The sequence below is a fragment of the Microchirus variegatus genome, assembly GCF_963457635.1.
Source record: "Microchirus variegatus genome assembly, chromosome: 8".
NCBI lineage: Eukaryota > Metazoa > Chordata > Actinopteri > Pleuronectiformes > Soleidae > Microchirus > Microchirus variegatus.
In genome coordinates, this window is record NC_139809.1 from 25,335,805 (window position 1) to 25,359,684 (window position 23,880).

General features: G+C 39.8%; 4 protein-coding genes across 5 annotated transcripts; 2 read left to right on the plus strand and 2 right to left on the minus strand.

Moving 5' to 3' along the window:
* Window positions 1–3,701: 3,701 nt before the first annotated feature.
* On the minus strand, window positions 3,702–6,221 carry gdpgp1 (GDP-D-glucose phosphorylase 1; the record flags this gene model as incomplete). Its single annotated transcript, XM_083894296.1, has 2 exons — window positions 3,702–4,807; window positions 6,206–6,221. The coding sequence occupies 2 exons, from the start codon at window positions 6,219–6,221 to the stop codon at window positions 3,702–3,704; spliced, it is 1,122 nt and encodes a 373-aa protein (XP_083750422.1).
* A 618-nt stretch (window positions 6,222–6,839) lies between these two features.
* Window positions 6,840–17,094, plus strand: LOC310930504 (titin-like). 2 transcript variants are annotated; one of them, XM_083893518.1, is made up of 5 exons: window positions 6,840–6,959; window positions 7,305–7,410; window positions 8,025–14,291; window positions 14,393–16,502; window positions 17,080–17,094. In XM_083893518.1, exons 1-4 carry the CDS (start codon window positions 6,939–6,941, stop codon window positions 14,425–14,427), a joined length of 6,429 nt encoding a protein of 2,142 aa, XP_083749644.1. In that variant the 5' UTR covers window positions 6,840–6,938; the 3' UTR covers window positions 14,428–16,502; window positions 17,080–17,094. The 2 variants fall into 2 exon arrangements, with proteins under 2 accessions (XP_083749644.1, XP_083749645.1); XM_083893519.1 differs by lacking the exons at window positions 14,393–16,502; window positions 17,080–17,094 and having other exon boundaries at window positions 8,025–13,912; window positions 14,019–14,172.
* Window positions 16,509–18,196, plus strand: cib1 (calcium and integrin binding 1 (calmyrin)). The gene is made up of 6 exons (XM_083893520.1): window positions 16,509–17,114; window positions 17,225–17,324; window positions 17,466–17,619; window positions 17,704–17,822; window positions 17,898–17,986; window positions 18,069–18,196. Exons 2-6 carry the CDS (start codon window positions 17,292–17,294, stop codon window positions 18,088–18,090), a joined length of 417 nt encoding a protein of 138 aa, XP_083749646.1. The 5' UTR covers window positions 16,509–17,114; window positions 17,225–17,291; the 3' UTR covers window positions 18,091–18,196.
* Window positions 18,197–18,427: 231 nt separating this feature from the next.
* rccd1 (RCC1 domain containing 1) lies at window positions 18,428–22,835 on the minus strand (the record flags this gene model as incomplete). The annotated part of the gene is made up of 8 exons (XM_083894297.1): window positions 18,428–18,585; window positions 18,688–18,717; window positions 18,804–18,959; window positions 19,629–19,733; window positions 19,825–19,946; window positions 21,148–21,313; window positions 21,410–21,625; window positions 22,640–22,835. The coding sequence occupies 8 exons, from the start codon at window positions 22,833–22,835 to the stop codon at window positions 18,428–18,430; spliced, it is 1,149 nt and encodes a 382-aa protein (XP_083750423.1).
* Between the last annotated feature and the right edge of the window lie 1,045 nt (window positions 22,836–23,880).

Below are 23,880 nucleotides of genomic sequence, written 5' to 3' on the forward strand. Positions count from 1 at the left end.
AGCTCGGTTTGAGGGAAGTTGTGGTAATGATTGTGCTGGTAATATCAGCTGTGTCGGTTTGCCAACTGTGATCAAAGTGACTGAGGACGTAATCAGCACCAAGGGCAGCGCTGACGCTAATTTTAATGTTACCTCAGTCAAACGCAGGTAACTGAGTTCCGGGTACCTATTATTACACAGTTCATAATTTAAGGGGTAAATTATTTATTTCTGTTTTCATTAAGATTACACTGAGGTAAGCTGAGAAAGTGAGAGTGGTGGCAAATATCTCCTCTGTCAGCAAGAAAGCCAATGAAGCTAAATAATCTTAATCATGTTGTTATACCGTGTGCCAAGCTCATGTTGTGTTTTTGCCTCAGTTCTATATGTATCATCACTACAAAACTGTATAACTTCTATGTAACATCATGAAGACCAAAACCTGGTCCTTAAGAGGCAGGACCTCATTTCTGAGGAATTGGTTAAGTTTAGAGATACAATTTGAATTGCCCAAAACAAATGGTTGGATGTCCAAATAAATGGCAGTCAATGCAGCATCCTCAACAGAAAAGCTGTGAAAACCTATATGTGTGCGTGTTTACATGTGTGCCTCACAAACAGACAAAGGTCAATAGTAAAGATCAGAGCCAGACCTACCTGTTGTGACAAGGTTGTAACTGGAGGACATACAGCCTTGAATGTCAGGCTTGTCATTTTTCTTTTCTCTGGTGTGTACAGATGGATCGATGCCACTGACACGACTGAAAAGAATATTTGAAAAAGATATTGATTACGAAAAACAAGAGGGTCTTTTTTGTCTCTTCTCTTCTAAACAGTTTATGCATGGATATACTGGTGGTGGCCAAACACTAACTGGCTCTGACTCCAACAAACCCTGAGGGATGATAGGATGATTGACAGGCAGCCTTGTTCTTGTATGAAGTACCTAAAAGGGATATTTGAGTAAAAGTATCTTATCAGAAAATGACTTTGGTAGAAGATGAAGTCACCTTTTGCAATATGACGAGAGTATGTGGCAAAAAAATGTACTTGGGCTTTAGAATTGAAAGAATTAAAAAAGTGACTAGTTAGAATTGAGCAATACACTTGGAATGTTGCGGGTTCTAGTCCCAGCCCCATATGTGTCCGTACATATGTAGCTTAGAGACTTAATCCCACATTGCTCCAGACAGCTCTGCCAGCAGCAGTGTGTGAATGGGTATGAAATATATAACAGAAAATGCACTACATGTAGATGCACTGTATGCATGTAAGAGTGAATGGGTATGAATGGATGAATGGCAAAACTGTAGTGTAAAGCAGCTTTGAGTGGTCATCGAGACTAAAAAAGTACTTGATAAATACAAAGCATTTCATCTCTTCTTCTCTGGATTTTATTTGATAGTAAAAAGTAGAAATAGTTAGGGGAACTGGCCGTACAGTACTCTTGCAAGCACTCTTGCCTTTATGCATGGACTTTGCGAGCCTCATGTGGAGGATAAAGTGGTAGAAGATGAGTGAGTCAGTGGAGAAAAAGTAAAAGGTGGTAGAAATATAAATAACAAACTAAAGGACAGATACGTGGATTTTGTATTTAAGTACAGTAACAAAATGTATGTCCAGTATATTGCATATGCATGTGTACGCACACCACAACCAGATCATTTAATTTCATTAACTTCCATGTGAATTGTAAATTCCAATCAGAACACATCTTTTTGCAATGTAACTCAGCTTGAGTTTATGAGCAGTTTCACAACCGTCCCTAATAAAGTGGCTGGTAAGTGTAAAACACTGCAGGGGACGTGAGTTCAAGTTCAGAATTTGTCACTGTTATAGTTGTCACTGTATGCCGTTGTGTACATACACTTACATACTATACAAACATGCATAGATAATTTTTTTGTTTACTTCCTTGCATGAAAGGTGTTGATTCTCATCATTATTTAGGAAATATGCTTTTGTAAACTGAGGAGGGTAGGCTCACTGATTTATTGCATGTGATGCGTAAACTCCTGGCAGCCGTATGTCAGGGATGTGGAGTGAGTTGAATATCAAGCCCTGGGGAGTGCAGGTGTATATACAGGTGCAGAAAATACACCTTGTTATCATCGCCTCAGTAGAAAAAATGGACGTATCAGCAGAAAAACGTACACGTCAATGGTCTGGATTTGTACTCACCAGTGTGGAAATGAGTGAGCATGTATCCATGCTCATTGATCTTCCTGCTTGACTTAGCACTGCTACCTTGGTGATGTAATTCTGGCAGATAATGCGCTCTTCAGGGATAACATGTAACACTGATCCAGCTTGACTGAGAATCCCTGTCAGGCTTTTTGAAGATGTCGTATTTGTAGCTGCATGTTTGTGTGTACTGGTTTGTGATTATTTTGCCAAACACATCCATGTGCAACATGTGACTATGAGTGATAGCAAGGGTATGGAATCAAGAGTGTCATCAAAAGCCACACTGCTTGGACTCTTAAGATGTGTGTATGACAGGGAACTTAAAAGTAAAACATTAGAGAGATATGTGGTCCTGAAATATAAGGGTGAAAAAAATCATCAGATCAGCTCTGAATTATAATTAATTTCAAAATGCTTAATTTTACTCAGACTCCTCACAAATATTAGAGTTTAAGTTCTCTATGGGTAATTGAACAGTTTTCATTGCTGTTGTTTTGTTCTTGCTTGCACTGAATATCATAAAATATAACACCGCTTTTATGTGTAAAAATGTAGTTATTAATGTATAATGTAGTAACCGTACTTCACAGTAGGTTCCTTCTAGAAGCCAGCTTAACTAGGATCAACTCTGACCTCAGATAGGAGCAGCCTTGACCTGTGTTTTGTGTATACAATAAACACAGCTTTAAAGTGGGTGTTTAAGCATACAGGAAGAGGCTGGACAGAAAAAGGTGTGGTCCTGTGATTCCCTTGTGACCCAGTGGAGGTGGTGGGAAAGAGAATGATAGACAAACTTGAATTTCTAATAGAAAACCTGCAGGACACTATCACAGGGTAGCCACGACAGTGGCATACCGACTGTATAGCCAGCATTATTTATCTCTGTCTGCTCTATTCTGTCTTTATATACTACTCTATTATTTCAATACTAATATTTTTTAATACTTCCTGATGTTTATTACAATGAAATCTGCAGTAATTTATCCACTGTGTGACTAATAACCAATAATCCTAACTTATATTAACACAGAAATATGGGTCCCTCAAGAAAAAGGCTGGGAAATGACTAATGACTTAGCTCATTTAGGGTAGGGTGATTGTTAATGAACTGTCATTGTTTCATCCAAAGTAAGTCATGAAAGTGCAGAAACATGAGCAAGTTACAACCAAACAACAAACAAACCAGAATATGTGTTGTGGAAAATGAGTACTAGATCTCATGGAAATCAAATCAAATTCTATTAAGTGGTTTTCTCACTTTATTTTAATAAACTTTCAGTAAAATACATTTAAAACCCATTTAAAAAATCACACATTTATAATGTGATGAATAATACATCTTAATATGTGTATATGTGTTTAGTGGAACCATGTAACTGTATTCAGTCGTGATGTGCACATCCTATGTTTAGGCCAGAAACATTGTTTTTTAAATGAATGTTCCAAAACATGAAACACTTAAGACTAAAATCTATGCGGAATCTATTTCAGGGGATTATTAACTCCAATACATGATTTACCAAACCCCTCATGGATTAAAGATCCTGTAAAAGACGAGTAAGCTGCTGTTCCAAGGCTTGCATCTCATCTTCAGGCAGAAGGTACTTGTGAATGATATCGGTCACATCTTTCTCAGTAGAGAGCTCATAGTCCCTCTTGTTCTTAAACGGTAAATGTCCAGCAAGCTCACACAGAGCAACGTTGAAGGCCGAGTCCTCTTTGGCACCAAAACAAGACAGTCTGGGCCACACAGCAATACGGACGCCTTTTCTTAAACGCAGACTATTGTCGCCCTCTACGCGATCACAGGGTGGACATCCTCTTGTCAAGAACAGGTTGTGAGCGATGTTACCATCCACCAGGAAGTCTGTCACTTCACAAATGGCTCTGGCAACGTCCTCCACCTCCTCTGATTCTGTGTAAAACAAAAAACCTGCAGAAAAGTCCAACATTCGATAAAAACCCTTTCCAGGAACTAGTGGCTTGACCTTCGTAGATTCTATCTTGAGCTTGTGGTCCATGTAATAGCCATGAAGGTGTAAGTGATTGACGGATGCAAATCCTCCCAGACTGTTGAAACCCACACGAAAGCCAGTGCCAGAGCTCAGGAGCACAGATTCTATTCCAACCTGGATGGTGAAACGAGTCAGAACCTGCGGTAAACAGCGTGATGGATCAGGAACAAAGAGACAATGTCCAAACTCCAGAGGACTGACATTGACCAGCACAGTCATCCTACTTGGCTGAAGCAACTGTCCACCGTTTTGCAAAGCTGTGTTTCCGTCTGTGTCCTTGATCATTTCAAATAGGATTTCCTCTGGATTGATTTTGTTAAAATGAAACTGTCTCGGATTGAACTCCTGCTTAATGCTCAGTATCTCCTGAGGCTTTCTTTTCTCTGTTCCTCTTTGAATATTCAACTGAGCGACGAAGCTGCATGAGCCCGGAATAACACGTGTCTTTAAATCGCCCAGATTGTAGCGAAAGAGTCCCCTCTCCATTCTGTCTGTCCACCCGGCTTGAACAAGTGTGTCAAACTGCGCAAGCAACAAAGGCTTCCCAGCACTGTTTCCATTGCTGCGACATACGTCTGTGACAAAGTCCTGGTCAGCATAAACAAACTGGAGCGGCACCCATGGATCTGGTGGAAATGGCAGAGAAATTAGATATGAAAATGAGGTTCACTGTAATACTGTACTGACCAAAACAATTACACAACTCAATATCCTACGGAAAAAAAACTCCTTCATGCCATGTTGTCCCATTATGGTCATTACGAGTCAAATCAGAATTTTCTAATTTATGACCCTTGATATACTCTGTTTACAATTTTTACTTAAAAATAATACATCCAACCCATATTCAGGCATTTTATCTTTTCAGTACTATTTATATTATAATATCCATGATCCACGGATAATAGACAAACTAAATTCTATTCTGGTTTAAATATGCAAATGAGGAGGTGAGTGGCAGGTCAAACTGGAGGGTGGGGGTGTGGCCTTGACCGGCTTGCAGGCACGGTACCATGGACGCTGTTGTTTACAGTGGATGTATCTCAATGGCTCATAGACCTGCAGTCGTCGTTCCAGTTTGACCTTGACTCTGATCTGGATGGAGAAATAGGAATACCTATACCAGTAGTTATGTCTCCTTGTATTAGTTTGTCCACCTGTTATTGACATAATGCTCAAATATAGATATTTGAATGGTACGAACCTGTTTGAGGGAATAGTCAAATGTAATTTTGGAGCAATTTTGACAGCCTCAGCGCTCTCACAGTCGTAGATCATTTTCACATGGGTGAGGCAGTGAGCCAAATTACCTGGGTAGGTAACCTTTCCCCTTATGACGACATAAAGGGAAGATTCCAGATAGGCTCATCTGAGCTTTGATTTTCTCAAAGGTGGAGGATGATACCCAGCGCTTGCTTTACACATATCCCACACTGGGGGATCATAGGCAGGGCAGGGGAACTCATCTTAATGTTAAAGAAAAACCCTGAAAGTTATTTTTTATGCCATGGGACCTTTAAGGATTTTTGTATTCTCTTCATCAAATCAAAGCCCACTCAATGAAAGGAGTTTGTGACACACACACACACACACACACACACACACACACACACACACACACCCCACACACACACACACACACACACACACACACGCACACGCACGCACGCACGCACACGCACGCACACACACACACACACACACAGCCTATGTACACAAACTACAGGTTGTTATTGGGCTTGGCACAGAGAAAACATACAGTAGTTGTCCTTCATCCTACAAAGTTTAGTACAAGTATATGAACTTTACACTGCTATTAATGCTCAGACATGTCCTCGCTTCACGGACAACACGCAAAGGAAGACATAAACAGTGATACTACGCACTATAAGAGGCAATACTTATGAACATAAACATGTTTTTGCAGGCCTAGTTCCTGAGCCTCATTCATTAGACATACCACAGTCAATGACACATCATCACGGAAGGAGCCACGACGCGAGTGAATTTGACCATGAACTCACCTTTAGGCTCTGACATCGTCTTGAAACAACAGATAGTTTTAAAAAAAAATACCTATAAAAAAGACGGTGATATCATAGGGGCGTGTTATTTTATGTCATGTGTCACATATTCATGTGTCTGTCTGTGTCCAGCACCGGTTCCTGCTGCTCTTCTTCTTCTTTTGTGATATTTAACGGCAGCTGATAAAGACGTTGCTGCCATCTGCTGGACAAACACTATTGTTCCTAGAGTTTAAGACTTGATTTTATATTATTTAACAGTAGATGAGGGGTTATTTGAATTATTACAAAGCAGTGCATTACAGTAAATGGTTGATTAATAAATGTTTTTCAATAACATTTCATTTTCGGGCTGTAGGTCATGCCCCAAGGAACAAATTATTTGTTTTTGGTGGTACTGATACAATTTATGTATTTATTTATTTATTTAATTAATTAAATGAGTTGTCATATGGTCAACCCCCTGGATCTAAACTACTATATGTTCAAAAAATCTAACTGTTGAGTAAAGATCCATTTTTTCCTGGCTGACAGTTGTGGTCTAACTTTAAAGGTATGAGCAGCTGTCCAATCAGGCATCATGGCTATTTTAGCCACTGCATGCTCTTGGAGATAAAGCGAGTGGCAGAGTTGTGTCTGTATGTCTGGGATCACAGCAGTGAGACAGCGAGCACTGAGACAGAAACTACTGGATTTTTAAATCACATTGCATTAAGGACCTGTAAGAAAACGAATGGAAGACCACAACAAGGAAGTAAGTAGTACGGTTGAATTTCAAGTTTTTTCAAACATTTAAAGAAGTTAGATATAGAGCTTGATTTAAACAGATGACTTTCTGCTTGGTCATGCCTGCAGTTATTTTTAACACCACCATGAGTTTCTGTTACAACACATCATATTCACTTCAGCTACATAGCCCACATGCTCACTTTAAAACACTGCTATCACGAAAAGCCTACTATAATTAAATATGTACAGCAATTTTTTCCAATAACATGCTTATAAACCCTTAGTTTACTTACAAACCGTGTAAACATATGTACCTGTTTGTGTTTGCATGCTTTTTATTTTCTCTGACAGTGTTGTACTTGTTTTACAGACAGGAGAGAGAAGAGAGGATACAACTCACACTCTAAATATAGATAGGACTATGACACAGGACACTAATACAGCAGGGGCTTCCCAGTCACCCTCTATTGTCCAAGGTATGTCATGCAGTCATCAGTCACATTAGCCTCACATAAACTTTGCTTTATATGTAAATAACATGTTTACATTGACATCTATGATATCTACATGTTTTGTACTAAACAAACAGGATATGGCTTACAGTATATGGTAAATATAAAGTTCAAGTACTCAAGTATTTAAAACATTATGAAGCTTACAGATGCTCTTGATAATAAGAGAAAATGTTGGATGCTCCAAATGACTTGTATTTAGACCTTCAAGCTTGGATTGGATTGATATATTGTTACCAGAGGTCTAGACAAAATGTCATGCCTAGATAAGTAGTAGTAAAGAGTCATTCTTTACTTGTGTCAAAATAATGTCAAGTGGAGAAAGCACTAAGTCTGCTCAGTTGTCACAGTATCATTATACTTACACTTATTTATTATATTTATTTAATTACAAAAATAAATAAAAATGGGGGAAACAAAACTTACAATGTCTTCCTTACATATTTCAAAATCTTAGCTTTTCAACATTTAAGTGAGCAGCAAAACTTTTAAGTTAATGTTTTTTTATGTTTCCTCATAGAACAATTGTTTAACCATCAAAGTTTTCTTTATAAATAATTATTTGATCTCTTCACCAGGTCCACCTGACACTTCTTCAAAAGTAAAACCAAAAACTAAGGTCCCATCTGGCCTTGTCACAGATAGCACAGAAAATGCAATTAAGCCAACTCTACAGATAACGTTTAGCACTTTCACTGTCAAGAATGGTGAGGAGCTGAAAGTTGAGGTTCCAGTAGCTGGGCAACCAGCACCAAAGATTGAATGGACAAAAGATGGCAATGCAGTTAAAGAGACATCAAGACTGGAGATTGCAAATACACCCGTGTTAACAGTTCTGCATATAAGACATGCCGCCAGGGAGCACTTTGGTCATTACTCGGTCACAGCAAGCAACAGTGCTGGACAGGTTTCAGGAGAAATCACTGTGGTTGTTCTTGAAAAGCCAGATCCACCCACGGGGCCTGTGAGGATTGATGAGGTCAGTTCTGACTATGTTACCATCACCTGGGAGTCACCTGAATACACAGGAGGCTGTCAGCTCGACAACTACGTAGTGGAGAAACGTGAAGTCACAAGTACAGAGTGGCAGACTGTGTCCACAACAACAGTAAGAACCACAATCAAAGTCACCAAACTGAAGACAGGAAGAGAATACCAATTCAGAGTGTTTGCTGAAAACAAGTATGGAAAGAGTACTGCTATCACCACTCCTGTTGTAATTGCACAATATCCATTCAGCGTACCTGCTGCCCCTGGCACTCCCTTTGTGTCCACCGTGACAAAGTACAGCATGGTTGTGGAATGGCAGCCTCCAGCCAAAGATGGCGGCAGTCCTATCATCGGCTATCATTTTGAACGCAAAGAGAAGAACAGCATTTTATGGACCAAGCTGAACAAGTTTGTTATACCCGATGCTCGCTTCAAAACAAGTGGACTGGAGGAAGGCATCGAGTATGAATTCAGAGTCTTTGCTGAGAATATTGCTGGACTAAGCTCATCCAGCAAGATATCTGATTGTTATGTAGCACGTGACCCCTGTGATCCGCCTGGTAAGCCTGAGGCTGTTGTCATTACAAGAGAGAACATCACAATTATGTGGGAAAAACCCAGGTACGATGGTGGAAGCTCGATTACAGGATATGTTGTTGAAAAGAAGGACCTCCCAGATGGAAGATGGATGAAGGCAAACTTCACTAATGTCAGTGAAAATCAATTCACAGTCACAGGTCTGACAGGAGGCCAAAGTTATGAGTTTCGAGTAATTGCCAAGAATGGTGCTGGCGTTTGGAGCACACCGTCAGAGAGTGTAACCATCATCGCTCAAGATGTTATTGAAGGACCCACAGCATTCATTGATCCTAAGTTCAAGAGTACTACTGTAGTTCAGGCAGGGGACACATTCATTATTGATGCTGATTACTTTGGAAAGCCTCTTCCTGAAGTAATATGGTTTAAGGATGGAAAAGAAATTGACAAAGCTACAGCAAGAAGTGAGGTCAAAAACACTCTCACTCACACAACACTTACTGTGAGGGAATGCACACGAGTGGATGGGGGCCAGTTTTTATTGAGACTTATTAACATTGGTGGAACTACATCTATGCCAGTTAATGTGAAGGTTTTGGACAGACCTGGTCCTCCCGTTGGACCACTGAGGGTAAAAGTTGCCAGTGCAGATAAGTGTAATCTTCACTGGAATCTCCCTTTAAATGATGGCGGTGCTTGTGTCTCCCACTATATCATTGAAAAAAGGGAGACCAGTCGTGTTACATGGACAGGGGTTGAGGATCATGTTGAAGCTCTCAGTTACAAAGTGACTAAGCTGGCGCCTGGAAAAGAATATATCTTCAGAATCGCTGCTGTGAATAAATTTGGTGTCGGTGAATTTTTGGAATCGGACCCTGTCGTTGCTCAAAATCCCTTCACAACACCAAGTGCACCCTCTACCCCTACAGTCAGTGCTGTGACCGGTGACTCCATAGCACTAACATGGGAAAGGCCGGAGAATGATGGAGGTTCTGAGATCGATGGCTACGTCCTGGAGAGACGTGACAAAGAGGGTGTTAGGTGGACTAGATGTAACAAAAGAAGACTGAATGATTTACGTTTTCGTTGCACGGGACTCACAGAGGGACATTGCTATCAGTTTAGGGTACTGGCAGAAAACGCTGCTGGTCTGGGCACAGCCAGTGAGCCAAGTGAGTATGTAAAAGTCTGTGAAGCTACGTACCCACCTGGTCCTCCTACTAACCCTAAAGTGACAGATTATTCCAGCAGCAGTGTGTCTCTGGCATGGTCAAAGCCTATCTACGATGGTGGAGCAGGCATCAGTGGATTTTTAGTCGAGATGAAAGAAACGGCAGAAGATGAGTGGATTACATGTACTCCAAGCACAGGTGTAGAGGAAACAAACTACACTGTGAAGAGACTGAGAGAAAATGCAGAGTATAAAGTCCGTATATGTGCCCTGAATGCAGCTGGAGTTGGTGAGCATGTGGATGTGCCTGGGTCAGTAAAAGCAACTGAAAAATTGGAAGCACCTGAAATTGAGCTGGACACTGCCCTGAGGAAGATTGTGAATGTTCGAGCTTGTTCCACATTACGTCTCTATGTCAACATCAAAGGAAATCCAGAGCCTGACGTTAAATGGACAAAGGAAGGTGGACCTCTCAGTGAGCGTGCTCAAATTGAGGTTGCAAGTTCATACACAGTGCTGTTGATTGAAAATGTGAATAGAAATGACACAGGCAAGTATGTCTTGACTGCTGAGAACTGTAAAGGCACTAAAGCGGCATTTATCAACGTCAGAGTATTGGACTCTCCTAGTGCCCCGACAAACCTAGAGGTCAAGGATGTAAAGAGAGACTCTGTGACCGTCTCTTGGGAGGCACCTCTTATTGATGGCGGAGCAAAGATTCTGCACTACATTGTCGAGAAGCGAGAAGAGGCGAGAAAGGCCTTCACAAGTGTCTGTAGCAGCTGTGTGAGAAATTCATACAAGATTGACAACCTCCAGGAAGGTTCATTTTACTATTTCCGTGTCCTGGCTGAAAACGAGTTTGGGACTGGACAGCCCGCAGAAATCCTTGAAGCTGTTAAAATGTCTGAGACTCCTCTGCCTCCTGGCAAAATCACTGTCAGTGATGTCACTTGCCAGAGTGTGAAACTTTCGTGGGAAAAACCTGAACATGACGGAGGAAGCAAAATCACATGCTATGTTGTAGAAATGCAAAATAAGGGAGATGAAATGTGGACAATATGTTCAGAAAGTAAATCACTAGAGGCGACCATCAATGGACTGACAAAAGGAAAAGAATACTTCTTCAGAGTGAGTTCTAAGAATGAAAAGGGGAAAAGTGAACCAAAGTCCCTGCTCATACCGGTCTCTATAAAGGATACTAGTGCTGGGCCCATTGTTACTTTGCTTTCCAACACATTCAGTGTGAAGGCAGGGAATGATATAAAGGTTGATGTTCCATTCAAGGGAGTGCCACCACCAATGGTAGCCTGGAAAAAAGACGGCAACATGCTTAAAGAGACAAGCAGAGTAAATGTGCACACATTTGACACATCATCTCAACTTATTATCAAAGATGCTACCAAGATTGATGTGGGTGTGTATGAGGTGATGCTGACCAACTCAGTAGGAAGTACATCTGCTGAAATATATGTTAATGTTTTTGAAAGACCTGGACCACCAAGTGACTTCAGTGTGGATGAAGTGAGTGCTGACTATGTGTCATTGTCATGGCAGCCCCCACGTTATACTGGTGGAGCTCCAATCAGTAACTATGTTGTTAAAAAGAGAGATACGGGGAGCACTGTATGGCAAACTGTGTCAGCTACAGTTGCAAGGACATCAATCAAAATAAGCCGTCTAACACAGGGTACTGAATATCAGTTTTGCGTTGCTGCAGAGAATCGCTATGGCACAAGTCAATTTGTTGAATCTGATCCTGTCATTGCTCAGTATCCCTTCAACCCCCCTGGTCCACCAACCAACCTGCAAGTTGTGCAGGCATCAAAGTCGGTCATGGTCATTGCTTGGAGCCAACCGGACAATGATGGCGGTAGCCCTATCGTCGGATATCACATTGAATGCAAAGATCAAAGCAGTATTCTGTGGACAAAGTTGAACAGAAACCTGGTGACAGAGAAACAGTTCAAGGTAACAAGTGTTGAAGAAGGCCTGGTATATGAATTCCGGGTCTGCGCTGAGAATATGGCAGGTGTTGGACCCTTCAGTAACACATCTGATCCTGTTGCAGCACGTGACCAGTGTGATCCACCACTCAACCTCACAGTCACCAATATAACCAACAGCTCAGTTTCCCTCTCATGGGATAAACCTGAATATGATGGTGGAGCTAAAATTACTGGGTACATCGTTGAGCGTAAAGAGCTGCCGGAGAGTTGTTGGCTGAAGTGCAACTTCACCAACTTATTGGACACCTTCTTGGAGGTGACTGGCCTCACAGAAGGTGAACAGTATGATTTCCGTGTGACTGCAAAGAATTCAGCAGAGCTTTTCAGCGTGCCCTCTGAAACCACAGGACCTGTGACTGTGCAGCATGATGTAGAACCCCCCAAAATTATACTGGAGGACAAACTTAGACAGGTGGTCATTGTCAAAGCAGGAGACTTCCTAAGATTAGAGGCTGAGATATCTGGCCGTCCCAACCCTACAGTTTTTTGGCTGAAGAACGGTAGAAATATTGGGTCCAAGGGAAGGATTGAGATAACTGCAACGAAGACACATACATCTCTCCTCATACGAGAAAGTGTTCGGAAAGACTCTGGACAGTATACTTTAACCCTGCAGAATACATGTGGTACCACGTCTAAAGCTATCACTTGCAAGGTCCTGGACAGACCAGGTGCACCTGCTGGACCTCTGGAAGTGTCTGGACTCTCAGCAGAGAAATGCACTCTGTTGTGGGGACCTCCTCATGAGACTGGTGGTGCTGATATCATGTACTACGTTGTTGAGAAATGTGAAACCAGCCGTGTTTCCTGGACTATGGTGTACGGTGACATGATGGCAACAACTTGCAAAATTACCAAGTTGGTGAAAGGAAATGAATACCTTTTTAGAGTGAGGGCAGTGAACAAATATGGAGAGGGGGAGAATTTGGAAAGTGAGGCAAATAGGGCCGTCGATCCCTTCACTATCCCATCTGCTCCAATGGATGTTGAGGTCACAAGTGCAACCAGTGAAGCTATGACAATCTGCTGGAAGAGACCCGCTTCTGATGGAGGTAGCCGCATCAGTGGCTACATCATCGAAAAGCGAGAGAAGCAGGGTGTTCGATGGGTAAGAGTCAATAAAAAGCCAGTATATGACCTAAGAGTAAAAGCCTCTTGTTTGCATGAGGGATGCGAGTATGAATTCAGAGTCTTTGCTGAGAATGATGCAGGGTTAAGTGAACCCAGTTTCCCGTCCCCACTAACGATGGCAGAGGATCCAAAGTTTCTCCCCTCCCCTCCAGCAAAGCCAACCATAGTCGACTCAACCAGATCCTCGATCACTCTGTCATGGAACAAGCCTCTGTTTGATGGAGGAGCAGCAGTTACAGGGTATAAAGTAGAATTCAGAAAATCAACCGAAGAAGACTGGGCTGTTGGTGTTCATAACACAGAAAAAACAGAGTTCACTGTAACAGGACTTACGTCAAGGGCCGAATATGTTTTCATTGTTCGATCCATAAATAAGATTGGCGTCAGTGAGTCCAGTTCTGAAACAAATCCTCATGTAGCTGTTGAAAGAGAGGAGGAGCCCAGGTTTGATGTTAGCACTGAGATGAGGAAGACACTGCTTGTTAGAGAAGGCAGCTCCTTCACTTTGACTGTGCCTTTCACAGGCAAACCTGCACCCAGTGTATCATGGGACAAAGCGGATGTAGATCTGAGAATCAGGGCATTAATCAACACCACCAGCTCCACCACCTCAGTGACAGTGGAACAGGTAACACGTGATGACTCTGGAAAATACATAGTCAAACTGCAAAATGTTGCCGGATCTGCCTCTTTGACCCTAAATGTAAGGGTTTTGGATTCTCCCGGTCCACCAGCTGGAATTGTAGTCAAGGATGTGACCAAGAATTCTGCCACTGTTTCCTGGGACATACCTGAGAATGAGGGAGGAGCTCCTGTCAAGAACTACCTTCTGGATATACGCGACATCAGCAGAGCAGGGTGGATGAGACTTACAGATAAATGCCGCCGACTGTCCTACAAGGTGTCTGACCTAGAGGAGGGAGGAATCTACTTCTTCAGAGTCACTGGGGAAAATGAGCATGGGATTGGTGTTCCAGCTGAGACCAAGGAGGGAACAAAAATGACAGGTATAATCTTTAATAAATCTCTAAATAAACACACATAATTATTATACTTATCTGGAACAGAAACTTAATTTTTCCCTTAATTTGTAACCTCTTTTTCCCAGATACAACAGATTTGGAGACAAATCCAGGAGCTTAGCTTGCTAATCATCTCCTGATCATCTCGTCAATATCTACAGCTGTTTCCTCTTTTACAGAACATGAATTTTGTCTTTATAGTTTCCCAAAATATTTGAACATTCAGAGAATGTTTATGAATACATTACCAAACCTTGCTGTTTTGTGGACATAGATTTGAGATGTAATGATTGTATATTAGTAAGTCAAATGCTGCAACTGATTTTATTTGTAAAAGTGAAATGCACTGAATCATTGTATTTGTCCAGATGTGGGAAATCATGATCACTGCGTGTGGAAAAACATATTGCAAATTTGTCAATCAAAGGAGAAAACAACTGAACTTAATTCATGTACTATAACATTTTAAATGGATGGATGAAACATTACGAATAATTACTAGTAATAAGTATCAATACAACAATATACTCTATTGTAAGTACTGTATCACAAGTAAACATGAACAGTTTAAATCTTTCTTAGCAACATGAAAACAATAAGGATACTTGTTAGGCAGTAAAATGTCTATGATATATATGATATGATATGTTATTTTACATTAAGTAACTGACCCTAAAAGGTTGGCAAGTCCATGTTTAAACCATGTTGTATTTTATATAAAGTTGTCATGTAATTGTCTTAAATTGTAAAATGGAATAAGCAGCCATTTTAATAGTAAAATACAATGTTGTCATATTACATGTAGCAAATACCCAGACCAAAGTCATACTTTTGAAAATCCTTTAATGACATGTGAATAGATTTAAAAATACAATATGTCATTGCAATTACTAAGGCTCAGATTGACAAAAACATTTATAACTTATTAACAAGCTGAATCATCAAAGTTTTCTTTGTTTTAAAAAAAAAAAAAAAATGTATCTTTGTAAAACATTGTTATTATTCCATATAAAGTTATCTATTAGGAGAAAACCCGTGTTTATAAATAAGTGAAACAGGAATCAGATCTATGATATAGTTTATCAAAAGGAACCAATTAAAGCCCCCAAATTAGAAAACACGTAATGAGAATTTAAAATGATCTTGTAAATGGTGTCTAATTCCACTAACCTTAAAGTGATTAACTGTGCTAAAATAAAAAAAAATACAGAATTAGGTCATTGTGATCATAACTACGCATGCACTTTTATAAATTGTGGTGTTTTTCAAAATAAAAGGATGAGTCACCTTGTCAAGTATATTCGGTTTATTTAGTCAGCTGTTCCGGTGGCTTTTGTTTACGAGTACGTCACTATGGAAGCCGTGACGTATGAGACAAACAGGAAAGAGAATACGCTAATGTGAAGCCGGAAGAAGGGCGAGCAACTTGTTGACTAGTACTTCAATAAAGTACATGTTCGAGTGGAACATTTCAACATGGGAACGACGGCAAGTCAACTTGGGAAGGATTTGCTCTCAGAATATCAAGTAAGTACACAAAACAAAGTCATTAAAGTAGACGTTATGTCGTCGTGGACGTTAACTGAGCGGCCGAAGTTGAGAGCTGTTTTTCTTTCCGCCATGTAATAACCGAGGATAACGTAGTATCTATTGAAAACTATGACTGTGGCGTTGAAAAGCCTTGTCACAGTCACATGTGGATATATTTAGTTCTAGTATTTGTTAAATTAAACACTTTAAGTCCAAAATCACTCGTCAGCACGCTGATTAAGGCAGTGCAGGCTCGTGATGTTGCTTATGGTAGGTAGTAAAACCATGACAGGGGATCATCAAGTATTTAAGGGCAGGAGGGAAAACGCATTTATGATCTCTGATCCTTGATTTTTGCTCAAAGGTCAATGAGGTCAACCTCACAACAGCTGCTGTCAGCCCCCTGTTTAAAACCCACAGGTGACAGAGCTTCTCTGTGACATGAGTAGTTTCATGTCTCCAACATTAGGTCTTGTCTTACCATTAAGGTCTTAGAAACATTTCACATTTGAATTGAAAGTTGTTTTATGAAAGTTTACTTTAATTGCTTTACCATAGATTCACCTCTAATTATGACTTTTATTAAAAAGGTCATCCTCGATGTAAGAATGAAAACCAAAAAACATTCATCATTGTGATTGTGATGAATGTGATGAGTTCAATAAGGTTGTTATTTATTATTTAAATTCAGGGTCATAAAGATTGCATATAATTCTCATGTTTTTTTGTACTTTTTCTTATCATCTGTTATATTTTGCCTTATCTAACAATTTGCCTGAGTAAAGCACTTTGACTAAACTATTGTTTTTAATGTCCTATATACAGTGTAACGTACAATGTACAATCTTCAGTGATTATTCAGCAATGCGTCATCTATTTAAAGAATTAAACTAATTAATAATCCTAAATAATTGTATAGCATGAATGAATCTGGTGGATGCTGGGGCAAAGCTTGACATGACTCTTTTATCAGAAGGGGAGTATCGGGTGTTTAGTGTGTTTGTTAACGTCTGAATTCCTTTTGTTGTTGTTCTACTGTTGCTGATAAATCATTTCTGCTCTGCTTCAACAGATTGTAATTAATGTTGCTGAGGGAACCAAGTCAGACTGTAATGTTTTAGGATGATGACATAATATTTGATATAAGAGATCATATAACTCATTAAAGAGATCAAGTGCACACTTACTCAGGTGAACCAGTAATGGTTATCGTCCTAGTAATAGTTGTTTCTTTTCTTCACAGGAACTGACATTCTTGACAAAACAGGAAATTCTTCTGTAGGTATTCATTTGTGTGCTACATCGCAACCATGTTGTTTATAAAAACTCTTTTTTTCCACAGTTTGTTCCAATACATACAATAAATTGTATCTTTCTTTTTTGCTCAGCGCTCACAAGAGATTCACTGAACTGCTCACCAAAGAAGAGAAAGACCTTCCAAACACCAGAGTACCAATGGAGAGGATTCTTACTCTGCCAGAACTCAAGGTAAAATAGTTACAGAAGATATACAGGAAACAGGAAAAGTGGTGTAGTGGTCTGTGGTTATTGAGTGTTATAATAGGATTGTGTTTTCTGGAACATTTGCCTCAAGTACTGTGTTAACCCTTATACTTGTTCTCATTGCAGTCCAACCCTTTCAGGGAAAGAATATGCCATGTATTTTCCACAAGTGCACATCAAGATGGAAGTCTCATGTTTGAGGACTTTCTGGATCTTTTAAGTGCATTCAGCGACTCTGCTACACTGGAAATCAAATCCCACTATGCATTCCGTATATTTGGTGAGAATAAAATTATTGAGGTAGTAATTATTAATATATGCTGCCAGTCTGTGTAATACACATTGGTATTTTATATTATTTTAGACTTTGATGATGATGGAACCCTTGACTGTGGTGATCTTGAGAAATTGGTGAACTGTCTGACTGGGGAGACTGATGACACAAGGCTTGGTCCAGAGGAAATGAGACAGCTCATCAACAATGTGAGTCTATTGAAACTCCTCCTACTTGTTCTAAGGCTACAACTTTGGATACATGGATTTCTTTCCTGTTTTTAGATTCTCGAGGAGTCCGATATCGACAAGGACGGAACGGTGAACCTCTCAGAGTTTCAGCACGTCATTTCAAGATCACCAGACTTTGTCAGGTTAGTAAAAAATTGGACTGTCATCACCTGTAAGCACTAGACACATTTCCCGTCAACTTGATTTATTTTAATTTCTCCACAGTTCTTTCAAGATTGTGCTGTGAAGACTAGAAGCTCAAGGAAATGCATGACTCCTTTTTCTCATTGTGGTGTTCGATTTTCAATTAGAACTATTTTCAGTATACTGTAAATAAATCATATTTACCTGTGGATTGTATCACATAACAGTTTTTATGTAGAATTTTTCAAATTTCAGTCATTTTACAGAGAAGAAAATAAAATAATATTTACAAAAATGTGCTGGATTCCTAATTGTTTTAATGCAGACAAAGAAATGGCATGTATTACAAATATTATATTATTTAAAGTCTTTGTTGACACCTCCAGTTATGTAGTCCACAGTCCACTGGTCATGCCTATAAGGGGGATTCCATTCTGTTTTTAAGAACTAGCTACTTCCTCTTTGATGGCAGCAGCAAATGTGTTCCATGTCCCACACACAACATCAACAACACGCATCTGCTGCTCCCTGAAGAACTCAACCCGCTGGGGCTCATCTGAACTGATTAAATTCTGGTGTCCAAGTTGGCCATATTCACCTGAAAAGAGGGAACAATATATACCAATCAAGTGCCTTTTTATTACTTTTTTTACTTGATCCACGTTGCTGCTGGTAAGACGGCTTTTAAATTTAAACTTACCCCAGCCCCAAGTGTAGAGGTCACCTGTGGCTGAAATTAGAGAATAAGAGACAAATATGACACTGAAACTGACTTACATCAGTGTTTTAGAACCATTGTCAGGAGAGATTCCTTACTTGTCACAGCAGCTGTGTGGCGTGAGCCACAGCTTGCTGTCCTGATTTCACATGAGGGCGTGACATCCAGCAGAGCTGGGAATGACTGGATGGATATGAATACCTCTTCATGCTTCTCTCCCTCTTGTGGCTCTTTGCCAGGAGATGTGTTGAAATCTGTTGGCACAATACTGACGTTCAGTGCAGTCAATATAAATGAGCTTATACGTAAAAAAAACAAAAACGTATTGCTCTTGGGAGGCCACTACAAGTATATTGGGGATTATATTATACTTGAATTATTGAGACACTAACACATTTTTCCATACCTGAGTTCTTTAACATTTAAACCATCTTTACCCTGATACAGTGAAAGTTGACGGCCTTATGATTTTTTTTTAGGTCCAGTGCATAATATTTTTTAGTGTTTATTGGTAGAAATTGAATTCATATGTTTCCTCAAGGTATATAATAGGGATGTGACTCACAATTCGATTCGATTCCGATTCTTAGGGTCAAGATTCGATTCAAAATCGATTCTTGATTAAAAAATTTATACAATGCATAGTGTGTTAAGGCAAATTATGGCATCTAAACAATACAGTTTGTGTAAGATAATGTGATAATGTCACAATCACACAAAGGCAAACTTAACACAATAGTTAACGTTTATTCAATCAAAACAAATAAAAACTTACTGTACAAAAAAATAACTTGCATAAATAAAAGCTTAGACTAGCTGCCTTTTTTCACCCAGTAGTTACAAAAATAAACTATACACAAATAACACAAACTGGTGTTTTGTGTGGTTTTTCAATATATATATATATATATATACATACAAACCTGTGTGTTGGCTACTTTGCTGCTGCAGTGCTTTCCTCAGACCTCGTGATGGGAGTCCGAGCTGACCACTCTCATTCCAGCCCCACACATAAAGATCACCACCATCTGTGAGGCCAAAGAAAGTCATTTTTTTATGTGTTTGTTTTAACTCAAGTTGAGGAAAATCAAGTAAAAAATACCTTTGCTTAATATTTACCACTAATGCAGACAGAGTGCCATCCTCCTGTAGCAACACAGCTCATAGTCATTCCCCAGAGAGCCTCCACTGCCTTTGGCTCCTTCTCAGATGCAAGGGCCCCATGCCCCAACTGACCGTGACTGTGAAATTAAAGTGCATGCACTAAAACAGTGGTGAACACATTTTTAAAATGGGGGACAACTTTATACAACAAACTATTGTGACAACGGCTGGGTATTATAAATACCTCTCTAAATATAAACAAATGTAACATTCAAACCATTGCCAAATGTGTATACACATTGCTAATGAAGTCTTTCATCTCCACATGACAGTGTTTCTCAGTATAGAAGTGTTTTGTTTTAGTGTCTGTGGTGACATTCCACAGTCACAACTGAACAAGCGAGGTGGAAGAAGCACACAGCACGAGTAAAGGGGGACAGCTTCATAAAACACCAAGAAGCACCCATGAAAGGTTTATGAACAGTGGACTCTACAGCTAAAAAATAAACCTTCACATTCAGAAGGAGTTCACGATCGAATTTTAATATGATCATGATTGTAGCCTTTCACGAATGCGATTGTCCGATATCAAAAGCACATGCTCTGCCAACAACAATCAAGCGCTCCCTGAACAGCTCTATGTCTGCACCTCACAGTTTCCTGGATTCAGTATCATCTTAGTTGATACACACATCAACAAGGGGTTCCTCACTTTTCACTGTGCTGTACTGATTTAGCACAGCTCTAATTCTGACTGTGAAGAGTGAATTTGTACTATAACGTTGCCAAGTATTTTTAATGACATTTCTGTAAAAAATACTATTATTTTTAAACCGGATATTTTTAAATAGATGTTTGAAAAATAAATGACAATATTCATTTTGTGCATGTTACTTAAATCATTTTTAAAATAAAGCAAGAAAAGTTCTGCAAATCTATTTGGCAACCCATTATGGTGCAACTACTATTCCCAGAAAATACAAATGCATGAGTTTTAGCTCTGTGCCACACAGTTGGTGAATTGATTAGCGCTCGAAGACCTTTCTGCATGGAGTTTGCATGTTCTTCCTGTGTGTGCATGTTTGTCCAGGTTCTCCCGCTTCTTCCCACAATCCAAAACCTGCGATATGTGGATTATGTAAACTGGACACTCTTAATTGGCCGTCGGTGTGAGAGTGAGTGAATGGTAGAATGGTTGTTTGTCTCTATATGTGGCCCAGCGATGGACTGGCAAACTGTCCAGGATGTACCCTGCCTATCGCCCTATGTCAGCTGAGATTGGCACAGCACCCCCAGCGACAAAGCGGTTGAAAATGGATAGCTGGACTTTAAATCTACCTGCCCAGTCCCCATGTATACACAGCTCCTGTGGCACAGAGAAGAATGGCATGCTCTGCTCCCAGAGCCAGACTCTTGGCTTTCAGATTTGGCGATAATGAGCGGTAAAGTGGTGGTTTTGTGGCAATATAACCCCCAGGGACCAATGGGAGATTCAGAGTGGATCCTGAAGTGAGAAAATGTACAGGTGAGCTGCTGATACATCATCCACCAGACTAGTGATGTCTGTCAGCTATCCGAGATATCAAAACAAACAGATAACCTGAGCTCTCGGATTGGGCTTCTATCTCCATGCTCCATTTTGGAGCCGTCTCTCTCTTCTGGAGGTCCCACGTCTCAATCCTGCCTGGGAAAACTAGGGTCAGGTGGTGTTCAGTGATGAAGGCATCTTTACAGCCGTGACTCTCGACCAGAGAAACACCACAGGACTCAGCAGAGGTGAGTGCCCTGAACCCTGCGAGGCACACGCAGCCGTCACCTGACACACAGTGAAATGTGTCAAGGGTTAGTTAGACAGTGGTACTATAGATTTATTATGATAGGATAACAGTATTATACAATTGTATTTTATTTGTTCAATGAGAAAGACTGAAAAAACATTTTCTAGGGTTTGCTTCTTTTATATATATATATATTCCATTTTGTTGTGTTGTTTTTTTTAATAGTTTTTTTCTGTTTACATGAATTATGCAATCTGTGTGTATATCTTTTGCTGATATTTATTTGTTTACACATGTGCAAATATATAAATTAATATATGCAGAAGCAAGAACAAATGTGTTGGAGAAATGCAAAAACTCCACAGGGGGCTTGTACAACATATTCTCCGGGGCTATGGTTCTCAAACTGTGGTGCATGTACTGTATATACTAGGGTATGTGATGTGATGATGCAGAGTGGAGCTGAGGAGTTCATATAAAATGAAACAAATAACAAAACAATTAAATGGGACATATTATGCAAAATATATATAGCATATATTTCCACCTGTTGGAAAGGTGGGATATCTGAATATATTCAGATATTCAGAAATCTGAATATCTGAAACAACATGCACAGATATTTTGAAATGATGAAATCCATCCATCTTTTGCCACTTTGTCCTCCACATGCGGGTTTAGCACTTTTAGTTCAGTTTCTCTCCTCCTTTAAGAGTGTCTGTGTGAGTGTGGTGTGTGTGTGTGTGTCTTTGTCTGATAATCTCTCAGGTTGGATCACAGCAACCAGGTGTCACTGAGTTGCTAATTGGAAGAAGATTGGCTCACCATGAGTGGTTGAAGAGAAGAGGCCAGGACTATAAAAACCCTCCCCAACCTGCACCCTGGGCTTACTCCTCACCAAACGAAGCCTGTGTTGTTGAAATTTAGTGGTGGATTGCTGTAGTGTGCGTGTATTTGGGTACGGTGTTCTAAGTTAAGGCTGAAACCTGAGGTAAATAGAATAGAAATAGAAAAATGTCAGAACACCTGTTGTTCTTCTTCAACACACTCACCATCCAAATGCAGAGACGCTCTCCTGCTCCAGCTCGCTCTGATGTGAGCGGTCCTCAAACAGCAGCCACTTGTTTCCACACGACTCCTAAGCTCTGCCGGACTGCTCACTTTAACGTCGCCTGCTGCTTCTTCCGTTAATTCCCCATGAACACATATCTGTTCAAAAGCGTTGAAGCCGAAGCCGAACCACGGCATTTAAAACTATATGTTTCTGTTCCATATACAGTCTGGTTTCCTCATACGAACTGCTGCTGCAGTTGTCCGCAATGTAGCACCCGGGTGTAGCACCCAACCCTTTCAACCCTGTTTAAAACAAAACAAAACTATTTCACTTGGCATGCAGGGCCATGTGCAGGCCTGCTCAATAATTATTCTGTTTTTTTGGAGTTGACACTGCAGTCAAACTATCTGATCCTTAATTTAACGCCCTTCTCACAAAGGCTTTTACGGTAAAAAGCTTGTGAAACGACTCAAGCAGATTGGATATCGTCGATCCACATCCGGTTTTCAAAATAAAACAACGAGATCATTGTTAAAGTGCACGTTTGAAACCAAGTCTACTGGTGTACTGGAAATCAGACATTGTACAGTTTTTGAGAAAGTTCCCACTTTTAAATCGAAAAAATATTCTCAAATCTGAGATGCAATAAAACCAAAATAATTCATAAATTTAAAAAAATATGATTAAGTTGTGCTCTGGACATCTATGACTACACGCATACTGGAAACCAGACATTTTTACTGTACAGTCTTAAAGAAATGTCAAGTTAAAAGTCCTACATGAGAACTTTTTAATAAAATAAATGCCAGCCTGATTCATTAATGAACCAATTTTACTGTAAAAGTCTTTGTAAGAAAGCCATTAAAACTCTGTCATATAGTTTATTTCCTTGTGATATATTGGACATATTAAACTTTACCTCATTATGATCCCTAATTTATATCTGAAGTTTAATTCATTCAATGTAAACAAAAGAAGACAGTACGGTTCAGATATGGAGTTTTATTAAACAGTAAAAACACGGAATGTAGTGAGGTTTTAACAAAAAAAAAATTGCACAACACACATTTGGTGACTTAAATGAATGAAATGTTTTCATCTTTATATTTTTAACATAATTATAAAAAAAACAATTAAGTAGTGAGGACAATAAAAACCAAAAAGTGAACATAATTGTGGAATAATTATACAAGTAAAAATTACGATATTTAGCAAAGAATGTAAAATAAAACAACACTT

Excerpts from the sequence above, each read along its gene's own strand:
- LOC310930504 (XM_083893518.1), top strand. The coding sequence starts at position 6,939 with ATGGAAGACCACAACAAGGAA. Across the intron at positions 6,960-7,304 it reads TGGAAGACCACAACAAGGAA|ACAGGAGAGAGAAGAGAGGA; the intron begins GTAAGTAGTACG and ends CTTGTTTTACAG. Across the intron at positions 14,292-14,392 it reads GGAGGGAACAAAAATGACAG|ATACAACAGATTTGGAGACA; the intron begins GTATAATCTTTA and ends TCTTTTTCCCAG.
- cib1 (XM_083893520.1), top strand. The coding sequence starts at position 17,292 with ATGGAGAGGATTCTTACTCTGCCAGAACTCAAG. Across the intron at positions 17,325-17,465 it reads TTACTCTGCCAGAACTCAAG|TCCAACCCTTTCAGGGAAAG; the intron begins GTAAAATAGTTA and ends TTCTCATTGCAG. Across the intron at positions 17,823-17,897 it reads TGAGACAGCTCATCAACAAT|ATTCTCGAGGAGTCCGATAT; the intron begins GTGAGTCTATTG and ends TCCTGTTTTTAG.